The 26,150-nt window shown below is 45.0% G+C and overlaps 1 protein-coding gene across 2 annotated transcripts in view; it reads left to right on the top strand.

The window, feature by feature from the left end:
• MAPKAP1 (MAPK associated protein 1) overlaps positions 1 to 26,150 on the top strand; it is a 733,860-nt gene that overhangs the window by 366,474 nt on the left and 341,236 nt on the right. For both annotated transcript variants that reach the window (XM_078646092.1, XM_078646093.1), the window contains exon 6: positions 10,584 to 10,760. In XM_078646092.1, coding sequence (XP_078502218.1) covers positions 10,584 to 10,760 — 177 coding nt within the window. The remainder of the gene's footprint in view (positions 1 to 10,583; positions 10,761 to 26,150) is intronic.

Genomic DNA, 26,150 nt, shown 5'->3' with positions numbered 1-26,150 from the left:
TTCTCCATTGTTCTAAGCAAGATGTGATGTATATGTACCCACAGGTCTCCCCAGGGGTCCTTATCTTGCTTTGTTACTTTGTCAGCCTAAAGGATCATGTCGGGCCTGAACTTTATACAGAGATATTATACAGGAGATGGTAGTCCTGCTCTGCTTCCAAGAAACCTCATGCATAATGTATGAGATTCGAACTAGGGAAAACCCCGCGTTCTGAATGCAGTGTTGTATCTAGGTAAAAGGTCAGTCTCTAATAACCGTTATGTATGTAGTGTAGTGTAGGGAAGGATATAGGTGAAAGGTTGCGATGTTACCTGCGGCTATATAAGGTTTTCCTATATGGAATATAATATAATATATATGGAATATAACAAGACAGATTGTTGAGGACTTTGTATCTACTGACAATTCCACCTCAGATGTGCAGATCACTGACACTTTAACTGTCAGTTCCCGATTTCCAGTGATCCAATCAAGACGTGTGATTCAGGCGCCACAGCGCTTTATTTGAAGAATAGTAATTGCTTGTGTAGCTATGTATTTATGTATTTATCTACTTTTGAATGTTGTGACTTTTTATTTAACAAAGAGGGAGATGTAGTGTCTTGTTATAAAAGAATGCTGGAACTCTTTTGGTTCCCACTGTATACCGTAGGCCTGTGATGTAAGGGTTGGAGGGATGAGTTGACGGTAGATTTAGAATCTTGAGTTCTAACTTACACGTAGCGAAATGAAATGAAATGAAGACGTAGTAAAATTACTCTCTGTGTGTGGAGTACTTATTGGCAAGTGCCTAGGCTGGCAGGATGCTACACCTGGAATGAATGTTTAGGTTTTTAGTGGCCAGTCCTGTGAAAAACCATTAGCAGTAGATCAATTGTGCTTGAGTGGAGTCCTGACTTGCTTCCTTTATATATAATATTAATCCACATTTGTAAAGCGCGAACAATCACCCGTAAGGGTCTCTAGGCACTGGGGGCCGTCGGGAAGATTAAGCAAGCTATTGCCCAGAGTCATATGGTGCTGGGCTAACCTGCCGACGGAGCCGGGGATTGAACCGTGATCCCCAGATTCCAACGTCAGTCGCCCTGGCGCCACACCTCTCCCTCTTTGCAGAGTCCTGTAGAGGTGTTGAGAAAGAAAGTGGCATAATGAGGTCCAAGCTAGAGCAAATAATCGCATTAAACCCTCAAAAGAGTACTGTCTGAAAGGCCTTCGATATAGGCAATTGTTCCCCAGAATGTGGGTACACAGACAAATAGGAAACAAATATTGCAAAACATATATATGCAAAGAGATATTGGAAGAATTGTCTTTGAATATATGGCTCAGAAATCGCAGCATCCCGTTGATGTTCCCAACATTGATGGAATGTGATATACTACGCTTCCGTTGGTACTTGACCATGGAATGTGTATATTCTAAGCTTCCGTTGGTACATGACTATGAGATGCATATGTTCGAGGCATGTGTGCTGTAGATACACATGCTTTGCATATTCCTGCCATCTAGTGTTGGCCCCGGATATTGCAAGTTGTTCTTCTTCAAAGAAGTCTTTCCCAGTCACGAGGTAAGGTGACTTCTCCTTTCGGTGATAGTGCGCATAGGCATCGACTCCAATGTTAAATTGCTTTCTTTCTTCCTTCGGGTTCGGACGTGGTTTGCGGCACTCCAGTTTGAGAACTTTCTTCAGGATCTCCTCGGTGCGCAACCCTCTGTACTCTCGTCGGTTTTGGTTTGTACGTGTCCCCTTATTCCTGTATGTCGTAAAAATAAGAAAACTCCCATCTTTGATCGAGACGACGTCTTTGGCAGCCTTCGGGTCTAGCCATGTCGGTTGACTTCCACTCTGTCATAATCATCCAGTCTTCTGCCGATGAAACGGACTCTGTTTCAATTCTGTCCTCGGTGCCTGTGCTCCATCTGCAACTTGTGCCTCTCACTGGAGCACAAGGAAGAAGATTGAGACGCTAGCCGATCGTTTTGATTGAAATAGACTTTGCGGGTCTGCCGTCCTCTATGTAGGAATATGCAGCGGCAGAACATTGACTACAAACCAGATATCATTGGGGAAGGCATCGAACAGGAGGAAATGGAAGCGTCTGCAGCAGAAGAGGAGGAATCTTTCTCTATCCAAGAATCGGTTTTAGAACGGGAGATTGAATTAGAGTCTGAATACTTTCCAGCTGGATAGGGTGCTGTGAATAACAAAGCCCCTTTGCCCACCAAAATCATTTCCACCAAACAAAAGTCTTCTGGGCAACAGCTGCCTTCGGGACCGGGTCGGCACAAGAGACTTCTTCTAACACACCCTGCCTTCGTGCTCGGCACCGAAGCAGCATATCAAGCCTTCTGGCTTGGGCTCGAGTCAAGACAAAACGCCCTCGGAACCGAAACCTTCGGCTCCAAAGAATAACAAAGACAGGTCCAGCTCTGCACTGAAAATTTCGGCATCGAAACCAAAAGATACCCTACATTAATCCAGATATTGGACATATTTTGATATTTTGGCAAAGGGTGCAATACCATCTAAAAGAAAGACTGTTCCAGAGGATACAAGCTACAAAATTCTACTAAAAAGAAGGACATAGGACTTGTAGCTATCTACCCTATCCCTCAGTCCCTTCTACCACTTGCACCATTACAATCACACCACAAGGCTCTCCACATACACAGCCTGATATAGAAGAGGGGGTGACAAAAGTTCATCACCAATAGATTCATGGAATGATTATAATATTGATCAACCTATGAATGAAGACCCTGATGTATACCCTGCAAAACCATCACCTCCTGATGACAACACAGCCTGCCATTTTCAGAAAGAAAAAAACCTATGACAGAGCATTCTCAGGAGCTGCCCCCAGAATCTGGAACTCACTCCCTCCAACCATTCGGAAGATCAAAAATGTGGCAACATTCAAGCGGGAAGTGAAGAACCTTCTGATGAACAAATACAATAAATAGAGAAGAACATTGATCACTGCCCTGATCTCTTGCTGCTTTACTTCAGAACATTTATGACATCAGGAAGGCGAAGAACAATCAATACTATAAAGATTTGTTAATTCTAGGTTATGAAACGATCCAAAACTTACCTCCGAACGTTATCTTTAGATGACCTTATAACCGCATCCCTCAGGGATTTATAACTATCTACCTCACCTATGTGTATATACTTTAATTTTGATACAATTGGAGCTGCAACTCATTTTTATCAACACTAGCACATATGTCAAGAATGTTTGCATTTCATCTACCTCATATCTGTGACTCTTTTTACTGTCAATATATATGTTAGGTTTTTCACCTACTCTATGTTAAGCGCTCTGATACCCACGGGTCTTGTTCGCGCTATACAAAACTCTATAATAAATAAATAAATAAATAAATAAATACCAGGAGTAAATCTCAAGAGCAGTATCATACCATGGGGTTACACTATAAAGTGTCCTTAGAAGAGGAATTTCTATTTGAAACATTAGGTTCTACACATAGGATAACTCAAAGTTTACCCATGCTATAAGGCATGATGAGACATGCCGATGATAGTTTTAAAGACCCTGTATGTGCCTGTATATTAACACCTAGGGTCAATAAAAAATATACACACCATCTAACCCAATTTTTATTTAGGGGCAGTGGCCTTTAGATTCCATTTTGGTATCCAATGCTTGGAAGAGAGCAAATTCTCAAACTGCAGCAGATGCACCGTCTCCAGACAACGAGTCTAAGTTAATTGATGTATCGGGCAAAAGAATAGCTGCACAATCTGCCAACAATTTACGCATTGCCAACACACAAGGACTATTGGTGAGATATGATAGAACCCACTGGGACGAAATGGAGGAGCTACTCCAACACCTCCCAGACGAGTATAAAAAGAGATGAAGGGAACGAGTGTAAGAGGGAAAATTAATATCTAATTCCTCTTTGATGTGCACTAGATGCTGCTGACACTGCAGCAATGGGAATTCATACCAACATTCTCCTTAGAAGACATGCATGGTTCAGAATCTCTGGGTTTAAACCAGAGGTTCAACAGTCTATTTTAACTGTTCCATTTGAGAAGGAACACCACTTTGGGTGTCTAGTGGATGTGTCACTCGAGAAAATGAAAAAGATACAGAAGTCCTCATCATTGGATGGATTAGAGGTTCTTTTCGCTGCTCATTATATAGAGGGGGTTTAAAAAGTAATCCCTTAGATTCAAATATATCCTCATACAAATCAAATGCGCAACCCTCTTCATCTGGGGGTTTGTATAAGGAAAGTTACAGAGGGAACAATTTCAAAGGGAGAGGAAAAGGCACACCAACACGTACCACTCCATCTCCCAATAGACCGTGACTTGCCTATAATTCCCCTGGCACCTGTCGGAAGAAGACTACAACACTTTCTTCCCATTTGGCAAGCAATAACAGACAAATGAGTATTAGACATTATCCTACATTGTTATTGCCTAGAACTCACCAGCAATCCTCCAATATTCCACCTCGCAATCACAAGCTTTCATCACAGCACCAACAGCTCCTCAAACAAGAAGTACAAGCTCTTCTAACAAAAGGAGCTATAGAACCAGTTCCATTACAACACCAAGGATTAGGAGTCTACTCACTTTACTTCCAAATCCCCAAAAAGCACGGGTCTCTATGACCAATATTAGATCTCTTAAACCTGTAAATACTGTCACATCACATTCACATGGTTACCCTTCAACAAGTGCGTCCACTTCTACAACAAGGCGACTTTGTCGACACTAGACTTAAAGGATACATCTTTTCATATTCCTGTCTACCCAGCACATTGCAAATATCTCAGATTTGTGATAGCAGAAAACCACTATCAATTCAAAGTACTTCCATTCGGAGTGACTAATGCACCCAGAGAAATCACAAAATGTCTAGCAATGGTATCAGCTCATCTAAGAAAACAAGAAAATTCATGTCTTTCCATGTCTTTCCATATCTGGACGATTGGTTCTTCAAAACCAACACGCAGAGAAAGTGTTTACAACACACTCACACTACCATAAATATTCTCCATCAATTGGGATTTTCAGCCAATGCACAAAAATCCCATCCCATCTTCAAACCTTACAACTGCAAACATATCTGGGAGCAATGCTAAACGCTTACACAGCTCTAGCTTCTCCCAATGCAGCCAGGATTCAAAACTTTATTACCACAGTTTCAAGCCAACCTGTACCGAACAGTGAAGACTTTCATGCAGCTGTTAGGAATGATGGAATCATGTGTTACAATAGTGCCTCACACAAGATTACACATGCGTCCTCTATTGGAATGTTTAGCACGTCAGTGGAATCAATCACTGGGTCAATTAACAGATCTAGTGTTGGTAGACAGCCACACTCATTGCTGGGTGGTGAAAACACACAAAACCAAAAGGGCGGCCTTTCATCGACCCATTCCACAAGTTGTACTAACAGTAGATGCATCTCTCACAGGCGGGGGTGCTCATCTCCAACATCTAACAATTCACCTTGTGGTGTGGAAATAGAATATTTTTATATCTTATTTCTCTATTCTGTTTGGTGCACTAGAGTATTTCTTTTTTCCAAGTCACAAAACCACCTATTTCATCAGGTCTGTCCGAGGTTTTGGCACTTTTGGGACTATGACTAAACACCTTAACTCTTTACAACTAAAAATATTTTTTTAAGCTTTAATAAGCTGTGTATCTTATTTGTATTAGTTATGGTAAATGTATTGTCTACTGTTCTTTTAAAATATGAACCTTGCAGTTGTTCCCTAAAATAATAATTATTGATTGTCTAATCGAACCCCCTGAACCTCTTTTGCTTAATGAAATGGCCAATTTTTTGTATGCCTAAAGTGTATGTATGTTTCTTTCACAGATATTTTGTCCCACCATGCCTATGTATACTCCTGCCCTGATCTCTTCCATCTGGGGACCATCTGAATGATCTGGGGTCCATTCCTAGTGGATTGTATTCCATCTATTATTCCCAGATTAACTCTTGGTTATGACCTATCTGTGGAGTTGTGTGTTGGTTATGATATGATTTGTATGTATGCTGGTATGAAAGTGTTGGTTGGCATGTGGGATTGCTGTGATGATGTGACTGATTTATTTTTATATTAAAAATGTCTTCATGTGATGCAATAATTATGCAATAATTTTGTACTGAGAAAATCTTTTCCTTTATGTAATAAAACCTTTATACTTTTGTAATCATGTTGTGAGATTTGTATTTGTTGTTCAGGGGTTAATTTAAGTATATAAGGACTATTTCAGGCCTACTTTAGAATATTACTGGCAGGTATTTTCTGTTCCTTTTGTCTTATGGGATTCCAAACACAGAAGTCTCCTCTCCACATCAATTACTTGGAGGTCCTAGCAATTCAAGTAGCACTAAAAGCTTTACAGCCTCATCTAGTTGGGAAAGTTGTCTTAGTCTGGACAGACAATATGACAGTTATGTACTTTGTACAAGAACAGGGGGGGACACACTCTCTACAGTTGTCACACCTCTCTCAGACCATTTGGAGTTGGGTGATACTTCAAATAATTCATCTTCTAGCAGCACACCTTCCAAGAATGCAGAACCAGTTTGCTGACCGCCGCAGGATGCGGCAACAAGTACAAGAATGGGAACTTCATCCCCCCTTCTGTACTTCCAAAAATGGGGATTCCCACAGTTAGACTACTTTGCTACAGCTGAGAACTCAAAATGCCCAAACTTAGTCTCCAGATTCCCACACCATCTAGCCAAAGGCAATGCCCTATGGATGAACTAGTCCGAGATATTGACTTACAAAAACTCAGTTAGGCATTACTCACACTAATTCTAGTGGCGCCCACATGGGCTTGTCAACCATTCTTCACCACACTACTAGAAGTGTCTGTAGTGCCACACCAAGTGTCAAACTGCACATCACTTCCAACCTTCTCACACAGAGCCAAGGAGAAATCAGACAACCAAACCCCAAGGTGCTCAACATAGCGATCTGGCTCCTGATGTCATAGAGTTTGGATATTTAAACCTACCACCAGATTGTATGACAATCCCGAAAGAAGCAAGAAAACCTACCACTAGAGCATGTTATGCAGCAAAGTGGAAAAGGTTTGTTGCATCTGTAGAAAATATTATTTGTCATCTTTTGCATCTACAGCGAGTTGGCTTAGCTTACACATCTATTCGACTACATCTTGCAGCGGTAGCTGCATATCTACATAACAGACAACATTTGTCTTTATTCAAAGTAATTAAAGCTTTTATGGAATGCCTTAAAAGAATAATACCACCCAGGGTACCACCTGCACCTATCTTGAATCTTAACATTGTTTTCACAAAGCTTATGGGTCCACTGTTTGAACCATTACACAATTGTCCATTACAATTTCTCTCATGGAAGGTTGCCTTCTTTCACCTTCCTTGTACAAACTCTAAATTTCTTCCAAAAGTAGTTTCTGCTTTTCATATTAACCGATCAGTTGAGTTACTTGTCTTTTTCCCTCAACCTCATTCAGTAGCAGAAAGGGCCCTACATACTCTAGATGTAAAAAGAGCATTGTTATACTATATTGATAGGATAAAAGATTTTCACAAAACAACTTTTTGTTGCATTCGCTCCACCTCATAAAGGAAATCCGATCTCTAACTCTGGTATTGCTAGATGTACTGTCAAATGTATTCCAAATTGCTCTGCTTAAAATGAACTTTAACTACACCTTCTAGAGCACACACTACTCACAAAATAGGAGCATCTATGGCCTTTTTAGGGAACATTCCCATAGCTGTCATATGTAAGGCAGCTACATGGTCTACACCACACACATTTACCAAACATTGTTGTGTGGATGTCTGAGCGTGTCAACAAGCTAATGTAGGACAAGCAGTGCTAAAACACTTTTTAAAACCACTTCAACACCCACTGGTTAGCCACCGCTCTGGGAATATATTGCTATATAATCAATGCAAAGCATGTGGATCTATAGGACACCTGCCTCAAACTGATTATGTTAGTTACCCTGTAAGCATCTGTTCTTGTCATGTAGAGCTGTTGATTCACATATGCCCTCTCTCCTCCCCGGACACCTGTGGTTGTTGCAGTTCTTATTATTTACATTACGTACGCATGGACATCTCTGTATTATACTTACTTACTCCATTCTCACCCTCTTCGGGAAAACAATCTAACAATGGAGTTGATGCCCATGCTCACTATCACAGAAAGGAGGAGTCACCTTACTTCGTGACTGGGAAAGACTTGTTAGAAGAAAAACAACTTGCAAACATCTGGACCCAACACTGGATGGCAGGAGTATGCACACATGTGAATCTACAACTCTACATGCCAAGAACGGATGCTTACTGGGTAAGTAACATAATCCATACTAGGCTTCCGTTGATACATGACAGCGAGTCACTGGAGGCTACACTCTGGGATTCTGAAATGTGTTGGGGGCGATGCCTACAGTCTGATTATAGGGTTCACATGCATTGGCCTCCAAACACAGAGACAAATAGATTGAAATGTGCATTCTTATTAAAGAAGATAACGCAGGTATTCAGCTCCCATTTGTTGGGGGATTTAATTCAAGACTGTGCATGCATACTAGATTCCATAGCGATCAAACTAATGTCCTACCTTCTGTTGGCCACCTGCATCACTGACTCCCAGAAGTGAAAGGCAACAGGCACAATGGAGAAATGAAAGGCACCCTTGCACATTCATAAACTCCTCACCGGCGCTTTCTAAGGGTCGGACAGTTGCTATAAAAAGTGCCTGTGTAAAATCCCTTCCAGGTACTGAAGCCATAGGTAACACCCTAAACTTGGTGTGGGTTTAGGGCTTGGGTTTTCTAATTGGAGTAAAAATATTGGGATTGCAATATCAGGCTGCTTTTCTTTAGTGAGGTTTCACAGTGCATAGAGTTCTGCATTGGGGAAATCTCAACGTCAAAAAATGTCACATGGCCCTGCCATCATACGCCTAGAAATCTGGCACATTGCAGCTTTGCAAGTCTGTTAGGTCCGATACATCCGTGCTGTAAAACTAGGAGCGCAGAATAGTTCGGAAGCAGATCCAAGATAGCTCTGTTTTGTCTAGTTTTGACTCCTACTGTAACAGATGGGTTAAAGTGCCTGCTGCAAGCACATTGTGTAACATGCAGATCACAGATCTGTATTTTATGTGGCTCAGTAATTGGGTTACTGCTTTTGACAGAGAAATCATTTTGTTACTTCTGATTCATACATTGCAATCCTTCTATTATAGCACAATGAGCTATGACCCGGCATCAAGGAGCTGCATGCAAACTGCAAGTCGTAGGTTTATATACTTCTTTTATTCTCAATCTGTTGCTATTCTAAGTTTCCACAAAACGGTTCCTTGGGCAGTAATGAAGCTGTGTTAGTACACCGCTATTGTTCCGAGATGTTTTTAGAAGAGCTTTTTGTCAACTGAAAAACACAATCTATGTTGTTCAGTGTTTGCAGGATGTAACATCTTATAAATTCTTCTGTCACTGCATTCCTTGATGTTCTAGAAGACTAGGGCAGATCATATAATAATTCGAATGTCATATTAATACTAATCATATACAGCGCCTCTCCATGCATAAGTTGCTAGTGTTATTATTTTGGGACTCCCCTGAGTGTGACAGGCTGATCAGGTCCTTGAAGGATTCAAATGTGTGACATTCCATGGCTACACTCAGTTTTCTGCAGTGAATATGCACCCCTCTTAGCTATATTTTTGTCTGCAGTGGCTGATCATTTAGGAGAAATCAATTTGTGTTTGTACAGTGTGCATTGCTGCAAATTCCAATATTACAAAAATGTACCAAGCTTTAAGTGGTTGGTGAATGGCCCATAGCTAGTATGTATCCTTGTCCGACATCGCATGCAATATTAACTTATTTTAGAACACTATAGACATACCTTAGGTGTACTACATCAAAGTGTGACATCATATATAGCTTCTTGTAACTCTTTACAATCTGATTCTGGCGTGTGTTAACTCTTCCAATTGCACATTTAGTTCACATATGTGCAGTCTGTGTACATTCTATGTTAGAGGCAGCATAACAGCAAGTATTGAAGGCACAAAGAGGTGATGGAGGAGAACCACATACTAATTCCATTGAAAAAACTATTCTCCGCAAAGACTTGCAATATCCTTATAAATGAACGACTGTTTTTTTTCGAGGTCATCTAAAGCTGTGTAATGAGCTAATATAAAAAAAAATGGACTGACTTTTTTTGGTAAAATTCATGGTCACTCTAAGATAGCACGACATAAATTTACTCTGCATTTTTCTTACATTTTCTGATGTTATTCTACTCTATTGTATCAACTTTCTTTGCCGGATGGGAATTGTTTTTCAACAATTCGCAGCCAGAATGTCTTGATCCATAGGGTGCCAATGAATAATTCTGTTTTGTGTATTATGCTGTGATGTCACTGAGTTTTGTAAAATTCCTGTGCAGTTGTCTTCGCTATAATGTACAGAGATCATGGCTGGTCTAGAAGCATCAAATGTACTGGTGTGGTTGGCCTTCACTCCGCTTTATTTGAACTTTCTCTTTCTTGCAGCGAGAACGTTGATGCCTATTGCCTTCACATTGCTGAGGATGATGGGGAGGTTGACACTGACTTTCCGCCCCTGGATTCCAACGAGCCCATGCACAAGTTTGGCTTCAGTACCCTGGCATTGGTGGAGAAGTACTCCTCGCCCGGGTTGGCTGCCAAGCAGTCACTCTTTGTTCGAATGTAAGTATTGATGCCTGGCTCCAAGGTTACTTTAAATGTCTGTCCACTATCCACTTCGTATTCGGCCATATAACCTTGTACTCGTTCTCCTGCCGGTGATAGTAATGTACACCTTGGTTTGTGTGCAGTGGTACCTTGGTTTGTGTGCAGTGGTACCTTGGTTTGTGTCTAGTGGTATGGTGAAGCTGGTGACCAGACTGCAGCAGTAGGTCATTCTAGATGTTAAGTGACTAAGGGACTGACGTAAAGTTTGGCGGATCGGGTATTTCATTTTAACCTTGAAGGAGCACCCTGCCTTCCAAAGTTTTAGTTTGCCCACCTCATTTAGAGCTGGGCAGACCGTAAGCTTGCCATTGACCGAGCTCCTATTGGAAAGTTCCCTCTGACGGCCTGGCGGAGTAGAGACCATTGGCGGAAGGGCATTACACCGCCTGCCCTCTTAGGTGTGAACGGTGTGATGTTCTTTTTTTCTGTCCCTCACCGCCAGTAAAAAAAATTAGAACAGAAATAAGCCCCCCCACAAAGTGGAAGATAAGCACCAATTGGGGGGGGGGGGGGCGGGGGGTGGTGATTAGTTTTTTTTTTCTTAAAAAACTAAACATGTTAAAAGTTTGGTTGGTAGCCATCAAATTGACAGTAGCAAACTTTTCGTACCTTGGAGGGCCCTTGAGATTAAGTTGAACGCGCCCCTGAGATAAGATTCTTCACTCACAATATAGGTCATAGACTCACATCTATCCTAGGTCATGCTGTGTATGTCCATGCTCTGTGTGAAGTTGTCCTCCAGATGTATTTCCACATCTCACAGTTTTGCATTCTACTTGTAAAGTGAATGAGAAGAAAACGTTGGCTTCATTAAATGTAGGTCGACCAGACTGTGCTTGGGCTGTATTGAAACGACAATCAAATAACCATAATCAAGTCAAATCCTAGTGAATGACTCCAGCTTCGCATATTGCACTTTAATAGTCACAAAAGGATCTAAATGAAAAATGAGCAGTGTTTATGAAAAAGTGAAAAGCATAGCAGTGGAAGGTGAATGTTTTCACAAGGAAACCCAAGGGAATGGTCTCTGAAAATTCGGAGTTCGAGATAATTGGTGACTTGAGAAATGATCCATAGATGTTATCTTTCCCACTGGATGCCTGTTTGCCTCCACTTCCACAGAGGCCTACCTCGCACACCGACATGATGATGAAATGAGGCTCTGTGATGAGTTCACTGGGCGAACCCCACTGCCTCCGTGGCCAGCACCAGTGTGACACTGAGCCGGACACAGCTTGAATGAATGGCTCCAAGGTGTGGAGGGAGGAGTCTGGGGCACCCATGATCAGTGAAACTTACAAGAGGGTCATCAGAGTCCACAGCATCAGAGAGGTTACTTGCAGCCTTACTGCGGTTGTTTTTGTGACAGAGAGAGCGATTCAGAAGGGTGATAAAGTATTTGATAACTCAAAGTAATGCGGTTTTAAAAGATTTTGCCAAGATCTACACAATCGGAGGGGCTTTCAACCTGGTGGGTTTGATAAGTTTTATGTTGATTCTGCTCTGATGGGAACGCAGATGCCACCACATCATGTAGCACGACAGCTGGATCCAACGCCTGTGAGTGAAAGTGATGCAGAAGCCGTGTGATGACAGATGTTCCAACACAGGACATCGCGATAGTTTCCATGACAGGTCGCGTTTACCTCTCGCACCCGAGTTTGACAGTGTTGTGACCGACATCCAACCATTTTCAGCATCAATTGTTTGATTGTCCTTAAAGTTGATTGATGTGGCCCTCTGATGGGACTCACCAGAATTCTCTTCTGACCTTACAGGCAGCTTATGCATATGGAGAAGTGTGGCTCAATGGTTAGAGCGGCAGACCCTGATGCAGAGGTCTTGCCCGGGACCAGGGTTCAATTCCCCGCCTCGGCGGGTCTTGAGCTAAAAAATTCCACGGACCTGATCATTCTCGCCTCGGTGCCTATTCCAATCATGGGTCCCACTCTGCAACTCTGGGCAATGGCTTGCTTAATCTCCACAACGGCCCCCACAACGCTAAGGATGCCTGGCCTCCACCTTGGGGGTGCCAGGAGTGGACACCTCACAGGGAAAGCCAGGATGGGTTCCACAGCGGTATTCGTACAAGCGCCTTGAGACCCTTGCGGGTGAGTAGTGCGCTATACAAGTATCAATTTACATTTACATGCATGGACTTCACAAGCCTTGCTTTAGTCTACTGCGTCGATTTCTTGGCCTCCCTTGCTGACATTCCCTCTGATAACCCCCAGAGCATGAGACCTCCTACAAGACCCATGCCACAAGAGCTTGCCTATGTCGAAAAACAAACCTGGGCAACCTAAATGTTTACCTGCGGCTGAGTTTACCGTCACCGGCCCGACTCGCCACACTGCTCTTATGGTCTTATATTACCTGAGACTGCCTCATAGGCCTTACCCTCAGTCCCAGTGGGTAAAACCAAGGGATTTTACAGAGGAAACACATCACTTGTGCCCCTGGCTAATTTTTGGCAAAAGTTTATCTGCTTACATACAGGTCCATGAACCCGTGAGTATATTCCTTATATAGTCTGAGAGGCTGGTCATTATGCACACTGTACACACAGCCTGCCCAAGCCTTCTACTTTTACTCTGGGCTTCAGCGAGTGTCCCCCTGGTACAGTTACATCGTGATGAGACCCGCGGAGTCAGTGTGGGGTCCAAACGACATCGTCATATGTTGGTAACTGATTTCCATCCTGTGATTTAGACCTTCACAGGCGACTATGGGACTAGATTAGAAATCTTGCAGGTGTTTGTATATCAAACCACCACCGTGTACACAATGCCTCACTTGGGTTTCGAGTACCCATCCATCCAATAACAGTTCTTCCTTTAGCGCGCCGGAGTACCAGCAGCAGAAGCGTATAGGAGATCTTGAGCCCCCTGCTTCTCACCACCATACCCAAGAGACAAACCCCAGTGTCGGAGGGACCTCCTTTTCCGCTGCTTCCTCGATGTGGGGTACCATCACCTTCTGGAAATCCCACACCCCAGCGCATTTGCAACGCCATCTCAAGATGCTTGATTCCTGTCCAGGGACGACCTGGCCTGGCAGTTCGGCCTGGACTGTTCCCATGGGGCACAGGGTCAAGACTGATTTGCATATGGCTGGGTCCAAACTGGGGTAGCGTAGTGGGCAAAAGAACGATGGATTTAACCCAGATCTTTTGACTGGGGAGAATGTTTGCATTGTCAGCATTCCGTCCATCATTTGTTTGCTGTAACACATCTCCCCACAGCGTAGGCAGCCCTGCACCCAGCTGAGATCCATACGGTGAAGCCAGGCAGGAGATCAAGTGAAGTCCTCATTCATGACAGGACACAGTCTTTACCGGACCACAGGCTTGTGTTTAGTTTGGATCATCAATGACTTCCCCCAGGTAAAGTTCCCATGCTGCCTTTGCTTTGTACACCGTCTTCACCAGGTCTTCCTGAATCGCGTTATAGAACAGGGAAATAGGATGCCTACCATTCCCCGATCGAATCATTCCTGCCAACTCCTGTGATGCCAGGATCGTACACCAGAGCTCCTTCGCCCCACATTAAAACTGTCTTGAGCCTCCTGGAAAACGAGGAAGACCTCCCCGGGTCTAAATCCCCAGCCACGAGGCATCCACCCTCACCTTTTTCACCAATGATTCCAAAATCTGTGCAGTATGATGGACCAACAAGATATCCGAGCATCAGCCCCCCTCTCCCCCCCTTTAAGAGGCGCAGCAGTGTATCATTGATAGATGAAATTTAGTAAATAGCAGGCCCCAAACAATCACTGCTTTCTTCATTCATTGAGCTGTACTATATCCATTAAAAGCAACCTGTGTCGGCTTTCAATCAAGTTAAGTTAACCATAAAATCTATGTTGCAAATATGACTCCACAAGGCATTTTAGCTTGAATGAGAAATATTTACCAAAAACTTTGTTCAGAAGTTATGTAAAAATGAGGATACAGGTGCAATCTTTGTGGTGTTTGAGTGTTACGTTTGACAAAAGTTTATTAAGGAAGAGTTAATCCACCAATCAGAAGGGTGATCTACTCGTGGCATAAGTATGGACCTGGGCTGGGTCCGTGGCATATTTTTGGATACCTATTGACCATGTAAAGGTATCCTTTGAGATTCATCGCATCTTGTGTGGCATACGTCTGGCATTACTGGATCTACATTGGTCACCAAGGTACCGAGTTTGTATAAGGTATCACCTCAGTGGAGAAAGGGTTAACATTTAAGATCTTTTAATGTAACGTGTTCAGTTATTTCAGATTACTGGGGACAATAAACAACCCTGGTAAGAGTGGTCTCTTTAACTGAGAACAGTTAAAATCATGTACCACAAAGGAAAGGTTGCTTATAGGACGGATGGTTTTGTGAATTAATGTTCTTGATCTGCCTAGGATGGCCGTGCTCCACTCTGCTCACTTTTTAAGCCGTGTGATGCTGTGATTGCTTCTTTCAGTTGAGGTTTGCTACAAGTATATTCATTACCAAAACAGAAAGTCTCTAGGGCAAATAACTGACTGACCGGTGTTCAGTACAACTTACATAATAGCTGTTCACAGCTAGACAAATGTGTTTTGTTCATATAAAAATATTTATGTCGGGGTTTTAGAGAGCTGCTTCAGTGCACTGGGGGTGGGTCCTATCAGTACATGCATAGCACAGGACATTCAGGGGATACGGAGCCTATTTGAAAAGGCAAGAACCAGAACAACTGGGCGCCTCCTCCGGCATTGCGCAACTACCAAAGACCCTTGGCCGATGCAAGACCACAACTCCCAGCAACCTCCGCTACTGGGAGTAGTCCTTCTGCCATTCGCCGTAATTTTACCGCTCTTCCTCTCCTCATCCCATTTAACTGGGTTCCGCCTCCCGCATCGTGGGACGTGCCCGGGCCAAGTGCAGGCCCGTCCGTGCCCATAAGAGGCTGGGGTGGCCCACCCCTCTTTTGCTGCAGCCTTCAGGTAAATCCCCTCATCACCGCCTCACTCCTCCTTTGCTGGGCCCACACCTAGTGTATGCCCCCAGCTCCCCTGGCACCTGTGCCCTCCCTGGCGGCTAGCCTACCTGCAGCGGTCCCCTGGCAGCCTGTTCCACTAATCGTGGCTTTACGTGCGCACCCATCCCCCGGGTAGGCCCAGCCTGTCTCTGCCCCTAACCCCGCCTCCTGCCCTCAGCTCCACCAGCGCCCCTACCTGTTACCCCACAAGGAAGAGGTCCCCTGAGCGATGCATCCTGTTCCTCTGTTCCTGTACCTCCCCCCTAAGGAGGCCACCTCCACTCCCTCTCCCCTGCCCCTCGTCGCCGTACGACATGGAGTCTGCAGCGTGATCACGCGCGGATGCCCCCATAGGGCACACGATGCATGCACCTGGACCTCATCCAGCAGCAGGACCCCCCAACCCCCGCTTCACCTCGGACGAACTTTGAGCATTGAACTCCGGATTCTAGGGCAACAACTGTGCATTTGCCTCCCTCAGGATCACCGAAGGCATTTCTCCTGCAGCTTCACCTGCAACACCAATGGATACCACCAATGTCCCTCGAATCATCCACCCCGTTCCGCACCGACCCACCAACAAAGCTGGCGCCATCACCTCCGAAAAGATCAACGCTCACTCACTCGGAAAACACGCCACGGAAGCCTCCACTGCCAGCGAAACATGATGCAACTGGTCAAAGGTATCCACTGGGGACCCTTTCTGTTTGCGACTGGCTTACCAACTACTTGAAATAGGTGGTAAACTGCAGTTGTTTTGCGATTATATCTGTTGTCACAGAATCAATCATACGTCCCCCTGCAACTCGCTATTGGGAAGTGATGCTCTTGGCACACCCCTTCCTAATAGCAACTCGCAAACTCTATTCAACGAGTCGGTAAACGAGTCGGTAATAGGTTACCGACTTGCAAAATAGGGTTTGTACATATTGCAATCCTTTTAAGTGGTTGCAAACGGCCTGATTTTCTGTTTGCAGCCGCTAAAAACGGTCGTATACCTGGCCCATAGTTCCAGATCCCTCTGCCTAGCAGCTACTCCGCTCATCTGCCGGGTGAACACCGGAGGCCGCTCCTTCTCCCACCTGGCGGCTAAGACTTGAAACCCCCTCCGCTTACACCTCAGAGCAGCCCCGTCGCTCTAAGAGTTCAGGAAGGACATCCAGACCTGGATGTTCAAGCAATAGGAACAGGCAGCGGAATCCCGCAGCAGGACCCCACAGCTCCTTGAGACCCCCACGTGTGAAGCTGCAGCGCTATACAAATCCTGATTAATTGATTTCCAGCTTTCTGGAGTTGCAGTGCTTGAGTCTGCACAAAGTTGAGTTGAAGTCAAGCCTACACAGGACAGCATTCAGAAATTTCAGAAGCCCATGTGATTGGTTCTCAGATTGTGGTTCGGGTCATTCGAGCTTCTAGGCGCTTGCAATCTCAGGGTTCGAATCCTGTGTGTTATGCTGCGGCCGCTGAGTTGAGGTTTCTGCTGGGGGCCTCCACGGTGATAAAATACAAGTGTAACATCACATGCTTCCTGTTCTTAGGTCTCCCAACCTCGGCCTTTCGTGTCCTGCCTCAGAGACCTGTTGTTCTGCTACTTTAATGAGAGTTTTAATTCTGTTCGTTAAATGCAACCTGTAGTAATTCTGTGCTGCAGTTTGAAGAGACGGCTTTACAGGCTCTCTTGATGGAACCTTTGCGAAGCTAAAGTCTAATTGGGAAGAGATTGAAGCGGTGTGACCTGTGGATGATGGCGGCGGAGGGGCACGCGCTGAGGTGGGCTGGGGGCAGACATGTTCGGGAGCTTCCAGCGCCGGGGTCGCATGGGAGGAAAGCCGTAGGATACTTGAAGAGTGCAGCATCTGCGGACGAGTGATGCGGGGCGAGGGGGTGCCTGTGCAGACGCTCTGTCATCATATCCGCTTCTCATATTTCTCTTTGGCATTTGCAGATAAAGGGGCACCCAGGGTCGCGTCTGGCCTGCCCGTCACCCCCTGTCCCGCTCCTCCGCAACCAGTATCGGAAAGCTGCCGCCCGGTTGTGAGAGGCGGCCCCGGCCCTGGCCCTGTGTGCGTGCCAGGCCCAAGGCTTGCGACGGGGGACTGTACTAATGACATAATGACTAGCAGGTGCGCTGCGGCGGGCGCAGCCATCTCTGCATCAGAACCCTGGCAGGGAAGGACCTCCAGAGGACGGGCCGGGTCTTTTGATCAGTGCAACCTGAAGTCATTAGGCAGGAATGCTTTGATCAACGCTTCCTGGGCTGGTGGCGCGGCTCGAAGTGCTGCGTTAGATCAGTAAGTGCTCGCCGCAGATCGGTATCACAGAGAGGTCGGTACAGAGAGGCTCGGTGGGTTCGGAGCAGCCAGCTGCCGTGAAGGAATGTGCTTTGCTTGTCTTAGTTTGTTCCTGTAGTGGATTCATTGTTCGGTGAGCATCCCTCGCATCTCCGGCCCTCTTGAGACCAGGTCATTCGACTGAGGGTAATGGGAGCGTGTGAGGGTACCAGCCCGTCCATGCCGCCTTCTGAGATGTCTGACGCTGACCTGGCCACCAGGATACCAGCAGACTCTTTTGTTTTTACTACTTGTCATGCTACCTTTCAAAAGTCTGTGCGCATCCGCAAACACTAGCCTACTTTCACACACGTCCCTAATATTGCATTGTCGTTTGTGGCCTTCATGGCTTTCCCTGGTCATAGAAGAAAAGCTCAATCCAAGCCGTAATCTGACTAAATCAACATGAAAGAGCCGATGCGATGCAACTTCATCCAGATTTCAGGTTCTCTACACCCCACGCAAGCCCATTCCTGTCACATCTCTCCATAACAAACCTCTTTCCTGTCCAATCAGAAGGCAGCTATTCCTGCTGCTACCTTTCACCATCCCACCCACTCCCTCACAATCAAGTTGTCTCCTTTCCACTTCCTTTCCTTGCCATCTTCACATCTTGTTTTGATTCTCACCTTTCCTCCCTCACTAACCAACTCTCCCTCTCCCCCCTAGCCCACTTAAATCCCTCAACCGCTGTAGTCACAATTCTCAACTTCCCCTCACCAGCTGTCCTTGCTCCAAAGCAGCTGGCTGATCCCCACCTAGTCTCTCAGCCTGCGATCAGCGGTGCTGCTTCCTTATGAGCACACGATCAAGAAACGTCTACGATCTGATCTCTGGCTCGTAACTGGACCTGTTGTTGATCAGTGACACCTTGCCAGGAGACGACACATTCCCATTCTTCAATGAGGCAGATTCACATGGATATGGGTTCCTTTCCTGGAACTGCCCCAGAAAGACAGCAGGAGGGCCAGCTTTCGTCTTCAAAACTTTGCATGTTGACTCATTCCTAGCCCATTGATCACCCGCACATGCTTTCTCTCCCCAAACAGAGGCTACACTTACATACACCTTCTTATACACTGTCTAACACATCACATTGCCATGAAAGCCTTTGCATTCTGAGTGAGCAACACCTCATTGAACCAACCAAACCTTTCCCAATCACTCATGGTGGTCCTTAGCTTCTTCCAGACCATCTCAGAAACTATCCATACAGCTCTCCACAACATACGCAATTCTTTCTCTTCCTGAATTCTGATAAGTGCCAAGAAATCTCCTCATCATTTGAAGTGACCACCATCTCATCTTCGTTGTGGGTACCACCCTGCAAGAGCCATTGCCACAGCAACAGAGACTTGTAAGACAACGTAGCGTCAATAGAACAAGTGCAACCACATGACCCTCATTGCTCACCTCTTAGCAGCCTCACCTCCTAACTACCTCCTAACTAAATAGCAGACATAGAACAGCTCTTCAACTGGCTGTCCAAAGGTTTCAACAAACGAATCCCCTTTAACACGTCTGTGCAATCTAACCATTGACCTGCGACACCTTGGATCATATAAATATGATGGAACCTCTAGTTTCAGTTGTGGTCTGTCTAGTGGATGCGCACAGATCTAAAAGTAGAAGTGCCAATATTCAGTTTCTATACATCATCCATTGGTCACTACAAAAATAAATCAGAGAAGATCATATGACACTTCTGGGGAAAACATCTGGTGGTCTGAAAGTAGGCTGATTTCCTTCTAGGAAGTGACTGAGCGGGGTGAAAGAAGATCTTTGGTCAGCTGTCCTAAGAATAGGACACTGGGAATCGACCTGCAGTGAGCAGGCTGTGCTGAATCTAGATTCTTCTTTTCCTTCATGAGTGACATGATGTAGTACCTCTTAACGTCGAGGCAATAGCTATCTTATGGTCACACTCATTGAGAGAAGGATCTTCTAGAAGTTTGGGAATGACAGGGGCCTGGCAGGAGCTGCCCACATTTCTTTCTTTGAACTGTAACCAGGAGTGGGAGACAGGGAGCAAGACCAAAGGAGACCAGGATGCAATATCTAAAAGTAGGTGCAATCTTATCCATACTTTTCCCGGTAGGCAGGATGGCAGCATCTTATTTCTGAGGTGTTGTTTCCGTATCTTTTCCTTACCAATGAGATGGTCTGCAATTTGTAACAAAGCTTGAGAGAAGAGGGTTCTCATAATGTAATCCAAGTTAGAGAGTTACGTGAGACTTCCATACAGTTCCTTATAATGGAATTTGGCTTTAGAGATAAAGTTGGAATAAAGGGGTCCGTTTGCCTTTTTGATAGAATATCAATAGTTTCTGTTTAGAGATTGGAGATAGATTTTGTCATGTGAGTTGTTAGATTTGTTCCACTGGCTCTGGAATGCAGGAATTTCTGGATCTTGGCATCTAAGGAACCATCGTAGACTTGACATCATCCTACCTCTCTAACAAATCATCTTCATGATGCTACTGCAGTTTACATCTCCTCCTTTCAGCTCAGAAATACTTCAAGCTTGATCATCTCACATCGCCCTTGGCCTAACGGCTAGGGCGCTCGACCTCGGACCTGGGGATCTGGGTTCGAGCCTCGGTAACAACGCCAAAAACCTCCTGTGATTCTGGGCAAATCACTTAATCTCCCCGTGCCTAAAATGAAAGTGTGTCCTCATGTAACGTAACTGGTGCTATGTAAAGCGTTCTGATACCTGATTCGGTTCGGGTCTAGTTCGCGCTATATAAAACTCTGCAAAAAAAAAAAGCAGCTGTCTCATGAGGCTGCGAATCGATCAAGGCTTTTGGCCTATCCTGCTGCAGTGATGCCAATGATACTGTGATTATCCTAAAGCTGGAAAATCAGGGAGACCTTGATCCCGCAGTAGAAAACAAGTGCCATCAACCACTGCAGCCACATCTTCTTTCTCAGCAGGTACTTTTCTCAGACTCACCCAGTATTCCTGACTTCTCGACCACAAGCTTCTTCTACACTATGCTAGTTGACAATACCGAAGAGCCCCACGTTCATTCCCCAGATACGGTAAAGAGTCCAAAACCTGGCAGCAAGAGAACTCCTACAACTTCACCTATGTCACTACATCACATGAGCCTCCCAATCGCTTCACTGGCTGTCCACGGCCAGAGGCTTCACCGTTAAGGCACTATGCAAGGCCCAACATGGCATGTCCCCATCCCTTATTCACTTTAAACTGAAAAGATACAGAAACCTGTACTTCTGACCAGCACCTCAGCTGATGATGCCACAGTCGAAGACTACCAGCGATACAGAAGGGGAGAACAGACCTAATTCTTTCTCAAAGGAGGGTGAAGAGTAGCCGCAAACAGCAGCCTGATCCTTTAGCCATTACAGGTAGAGTGCGGACTCCACAGAATTGAGGATCAGAACCATCCTAGGAGTGGGGCAGAGTTCCCAGAGATGGCAGGCATGAGCTTATGTGTAGATTTCTCTTCAGTACCGCTCTACCCCATGCAGAGACGCGGACATATGAGTAAGCCACGCCAGCCATGCACAACACAAGAACACTCCCCCTGTGAGGCCGGGCTGCATCACCCCACCCTTTCCAACAAGCACATCAACTCTTAATGATTCTAAGTTCTCTCTCTCTCTTGTCTCTCCACCACACGCCGACGCACAGCCACCTAAAACTAGAAGAGCAGGCCTCAGCTTCTCACCTACAAAACCAAACTCCTCCCGCAGTACAACCGTCCAGCCAGAGACAGCCGATGCAGGAGGCTGCTACCCAATGGATGTGCCTACCACTTGTTTCACTACTTTTCCTAGGAAACCGTACGTTGACCAATCCGAAACGGAAGATTGTTCTATCCTAGCAACTTAACGTGATTCCCAGAGGGCAGAGGGCGTGCCAGGCGAACAGCATCATCAGCAACAACTGACCTGTGAAAACCTGTCTCCCGTACACCCTTTTATTGCAAGAAACAATCGTTGCATCAGCACCACAGTGTGAGTGATCTGTTGGGCTCGAAGAAAGGACAGACCCACAGCCTCTGCCCAGGGAAAGGCCGGCTCGGCCGCTCGCAGCAGACCCACGAACACAGAAGCACGCGAGCATGTTATAGATGCAGCCACGCTGAGGCGGGCGTTACTGCTTCTCTAAGGTGTCATCAAGCGCCTAGAAACGCGTTCTGTGCCGTCGCGAGTCCAGGTGGGCGGGATTCCTCTATTCGTTCCCCTAGAGTACGTGTTCAAGCTCCAGACTGCACCGGTCCTTAGAAATGTTAACATATGCCGTCTGCATGATTCAGTCTTACTAAATCTGACTTGATTTCCTTTTGGCAGCGCTTGCTGTCTGGAGGAAAGCGAGGAGGCTTCTCTCTGTCTGCGCAAATATACAAAAACACTTTGAAGTATAGAAGTCAGAGCGAGTCGTTGCACCTGCAGCCTTTAAAGGTCGCCTCGTGGAGATGTTCTGTCCCCGCAGACTGTGCCCAGGCCCGCCAGACACGCTGGCACCACATCACCCGGTTTTACCAACAGATTTTTGTATTTTGTCTGACTGTGTGCATTTTCATAAAAGTTGATCTTCAGTAGAGCACCAGGAAAGACATTTCATAGAGAATAAAACTAGATCTAAACCTTAATACTGTTTGCATAACACATTCCCCATCTCCACAATGATTTCATGCACATTTGCGTTGACCAACTCCCTTCTTGATGGCAGAGGGTCTTAAGAGGGAGATTTAGAGAGAAGAAACTTGGTCTAGCCTGTCATTTCAATTTGGAACCTCTTACTTGATGGTAAGGCACTTTTAAACTGAGCCTCCCTCCCCCTTCCCCCACCTGCCCCCATCCATCCCATCTTGGTGTGGGAAATGATTGCAATGCCATGGACACTACTGAGTACTTTTTACAGGTAGCAGAGCAGCAGTGAATTTCAATGTTGTTTTTGTGTTGTTTTTTTAGTATATTGATTTATGAAATCTGTTAAAAAAACGAAATTGAAATATATACATATTAAGATATTGTGTAACTTCGAGTACCTATGTTTAGACAGTGCATCCATTTTCTGGTTCTAGCAAGTGAGTCAAACATTTGAATCATGTGTAGTGGATAAAACAAAACCCACTGACTCCAGCTACCCCACAAAGCAATACCTATATTCTGCCGGAGAGGCTGCAACTTTCAGTGACGTTACTTATAACACTAATCGTTGCCCTAACAGCGTGTGCACTTAGCGTAGATTTAGATCCAGTCCGCCATTACCCTTTTTTCTGTCTTCTGCATCTCAGAACTACAAAACAAACCATACTCGACAGTTAAAACCACCACGTTTATTTAGTTCACCTTGATTTTTAGTTAGTGGTTTATTTGGATGAATTCAGTGTGGCTGTAGTCCCTGTTTTCTATGCTAATTCAACAAACTATCCATTTGCAAGTAAAGCGCCTTTTGGAATATTTTCCTGTGAGGGGCGACACAGTTGCTGCTGTTTTTACTATCACACCATAAGCAATCCTTGCTATGTCAGGTGGTGGGATAGGCCTTCTGCAATCCGATGATGTGTTGAACAAATCTATCATGGAGCTATCTGGCAGCCTCAACATATCTCCGCAAGCCTCAACATATCTCCTCACCTGCATGCACAGTTGAGGTGGTTTTTGGAAGGTCGCCCTTGCGTGTCCTCTTTAAATGACTTGCATGGCAAGTAACTTAATTTCCATTGATCGTGACTCTTTGAGCCTGTAGCAGTTCTGAAGGCTTGCGACCTTTGAGAGTCAGTTGTACGTGTCCAGTCTCTCACCTTGTCTGTAATCATATGGTTTTCATGTTCTTGGAAGATATCCGATCGCTCCATGCACCATGCACCTGAAATACAATGTTGTGTACCATTGTAGTAGCGTGTGGGTTATCTCAGTCAATTCTAGTTTCACTGGTGTTGGTAATAACATTAGTTGCAATTTATAGCCTGTATTACTGCCTCGCCTGCCCTGAAACGTGAGTTGTGCTGGGGAGAATTCGGTTAGATATCTGCATAGGGGCCGCTTGTCAACTGTGATTATCGAATGGAAGTTTACATGCGTACAGTTGGAGTACATCTTAAATTGGGAACAATGGGAAAACACCAAGTCCCACAAGACAGAGTGCCGCTGGCTGAGAATCCCAGACTGGCTGAAGGTGCCGTTCATGGCATGGGGCAACTTGACAGCAGAGCAGTCACCCGTCGGGAACATTCCTGAAAAATGGGCAGACTTGGAGTGTAATATGTCGGCATTAGCAGGCTGGCAGAAGTGTTGATGCCAGGATCATCCATAAAACGTCTGTTGGGTTGAATTCTGTTTAGTCACTTGCCAGATTTGCCACTGAAAGTCTATTTGGAGTTTTTCAGATTTAGTGACCTGCCAAGCAGCGACGGGATTACTAGCACTCCTGGGCACACACAATAAGTCATTTGAGTAAAGCACATCTCAAAAGCAGGCTGCACTGGCGAAGTGTTATGTCACCTGAAATGTCAATAAAGTTTGGAAGAAGTAAGGCATGTCCCAACCAATCTCACTCAACTGAGTGCATCGGCTACAGTAGTTCTGCATCACAAAATGAAACTAAAAACCATAGTAAATAAATAAGTTTTAGGACGCAGATTCAATATCAGAATCTCGTGGGCTATTGACAACTATTGTTTATTGTTGCCCGTCTCAATACTATTTTATCAGCCTCCTAAGAATTAAACTTAGAGTGGACGTGCTGAGATATGATTCGAAAGATGCCTTCCTTTGATTAGCCACTAGCCCCCACCTTCATACATTAATTGTTAACTTAAAAAACCTGAATCTAATATTTGCATGTGTTCCTATTTTAAGAAAACATGGTCAAGTGGGGACCTTATGGGCCTAGTAACGTTATTAATGTAATTGATCTGCAGGTATGGTACCATGATCAGAGGTTGTCCTCTATGCCACGATGACAGTTGTGATCGAATAGTGGAGTTCCACCAAGTCGTAGGCAGATCTCCAGTGCTCAAGCTTCAGTCCCTTGCAGGACTCAAGGATATCTTCTAGTCTCAGAAGTTTGTAAAGGCGTCCACAGATGAGGAGCCCTGTGCATGAAGAGGCCTGCCTCCATGTCTTTTAAATCTTACCTTATGATGATGCGTTTGTTCTAAGCGATGTCTGGGTATTTCTTAGCCCTGAAAGACCTTGGGGCCTGATATACGATACTGGTCTATGTCATTGCAAAGCCTGCAGTTTGGAAAACCACAGCGTTTGCAATGGCAAAACCATGAGCCGCAATGTACTGAAGGTACTTGGTGAGTCGGAACAGTTTTTCCAATTCTTAAAATATTGAATCGCAATATTGAATCGCAAGGGGGGGGGGGGTTGAAAAGACGTCAGTCAGACGTCAGACGACGAAATGACGTCAGTCTCCTCTTATGAATTCACAATTAAATGATTCAGTGCTTTGCGAGCACATTCAGAAGATCTCATCTGTCATGTTGGGCTGCGAACTGATTCTAAAAGGTGAAGCAATTTCCCTGAAACAACGTCCATTTGGGGATTCATGTCAGTAGACTTGGGGGGAGGGAGGGGCAGTGGTCTGAGGAATTAGTCTCCTACCTGCCAACGTCGTCCCAAACAAACCTAAAAAAAATCAGCTCTGGTCTCTTACTGTCTTTTAACATTTTTTGTTATAAGTTCTCACATGAAAAATGTAATTTGAGGTCCACCATCCCTTCATTTGCAGCCATTGGCTGTAGCTTGCTTGATTCCGGTCCAGGGAAGGCATGGCTTGGCAGTTCGGGCTGGACTGTTCCCATGAGGCACAGGGTCAAGACTGATTTGCATATGGCCATGTCTGAACTGGGGTGGCTTGGTGAGGAAAATAACGATGGATTAAACCCAGATCTGTGACTGGGGGTGAATGTTTTGCCATTGAGCAACATTCCATCCATCATCTTGTGTGTTTTGCTTGCTTATTTCAACCAGACTAGTGTAAGTTAGGCAGATCATATTGTGACTTTCTGTGAATGGCTAATTTGTG

Source organism: Lissotriton helveticus, chromosome 5_1, assembly GCF_964261635.1.
Source record: "Lissotriton helveticus chromosome 5_1, aLisHel1.1, whole genome shotgun sequence".
In the NCBI taxonomy this organism is placed as follows: domain Eukaryota; kingdom Metazoa; phylum Chordata; class Amphibia; order Caudata; family Salamandridae; genus Lissotriton; species Lissotriton helveticus.
Note: the sequence above shows the minus strand (reverse complement) of the source record. Positions and strands in the feature narration are given on the sequence as shown.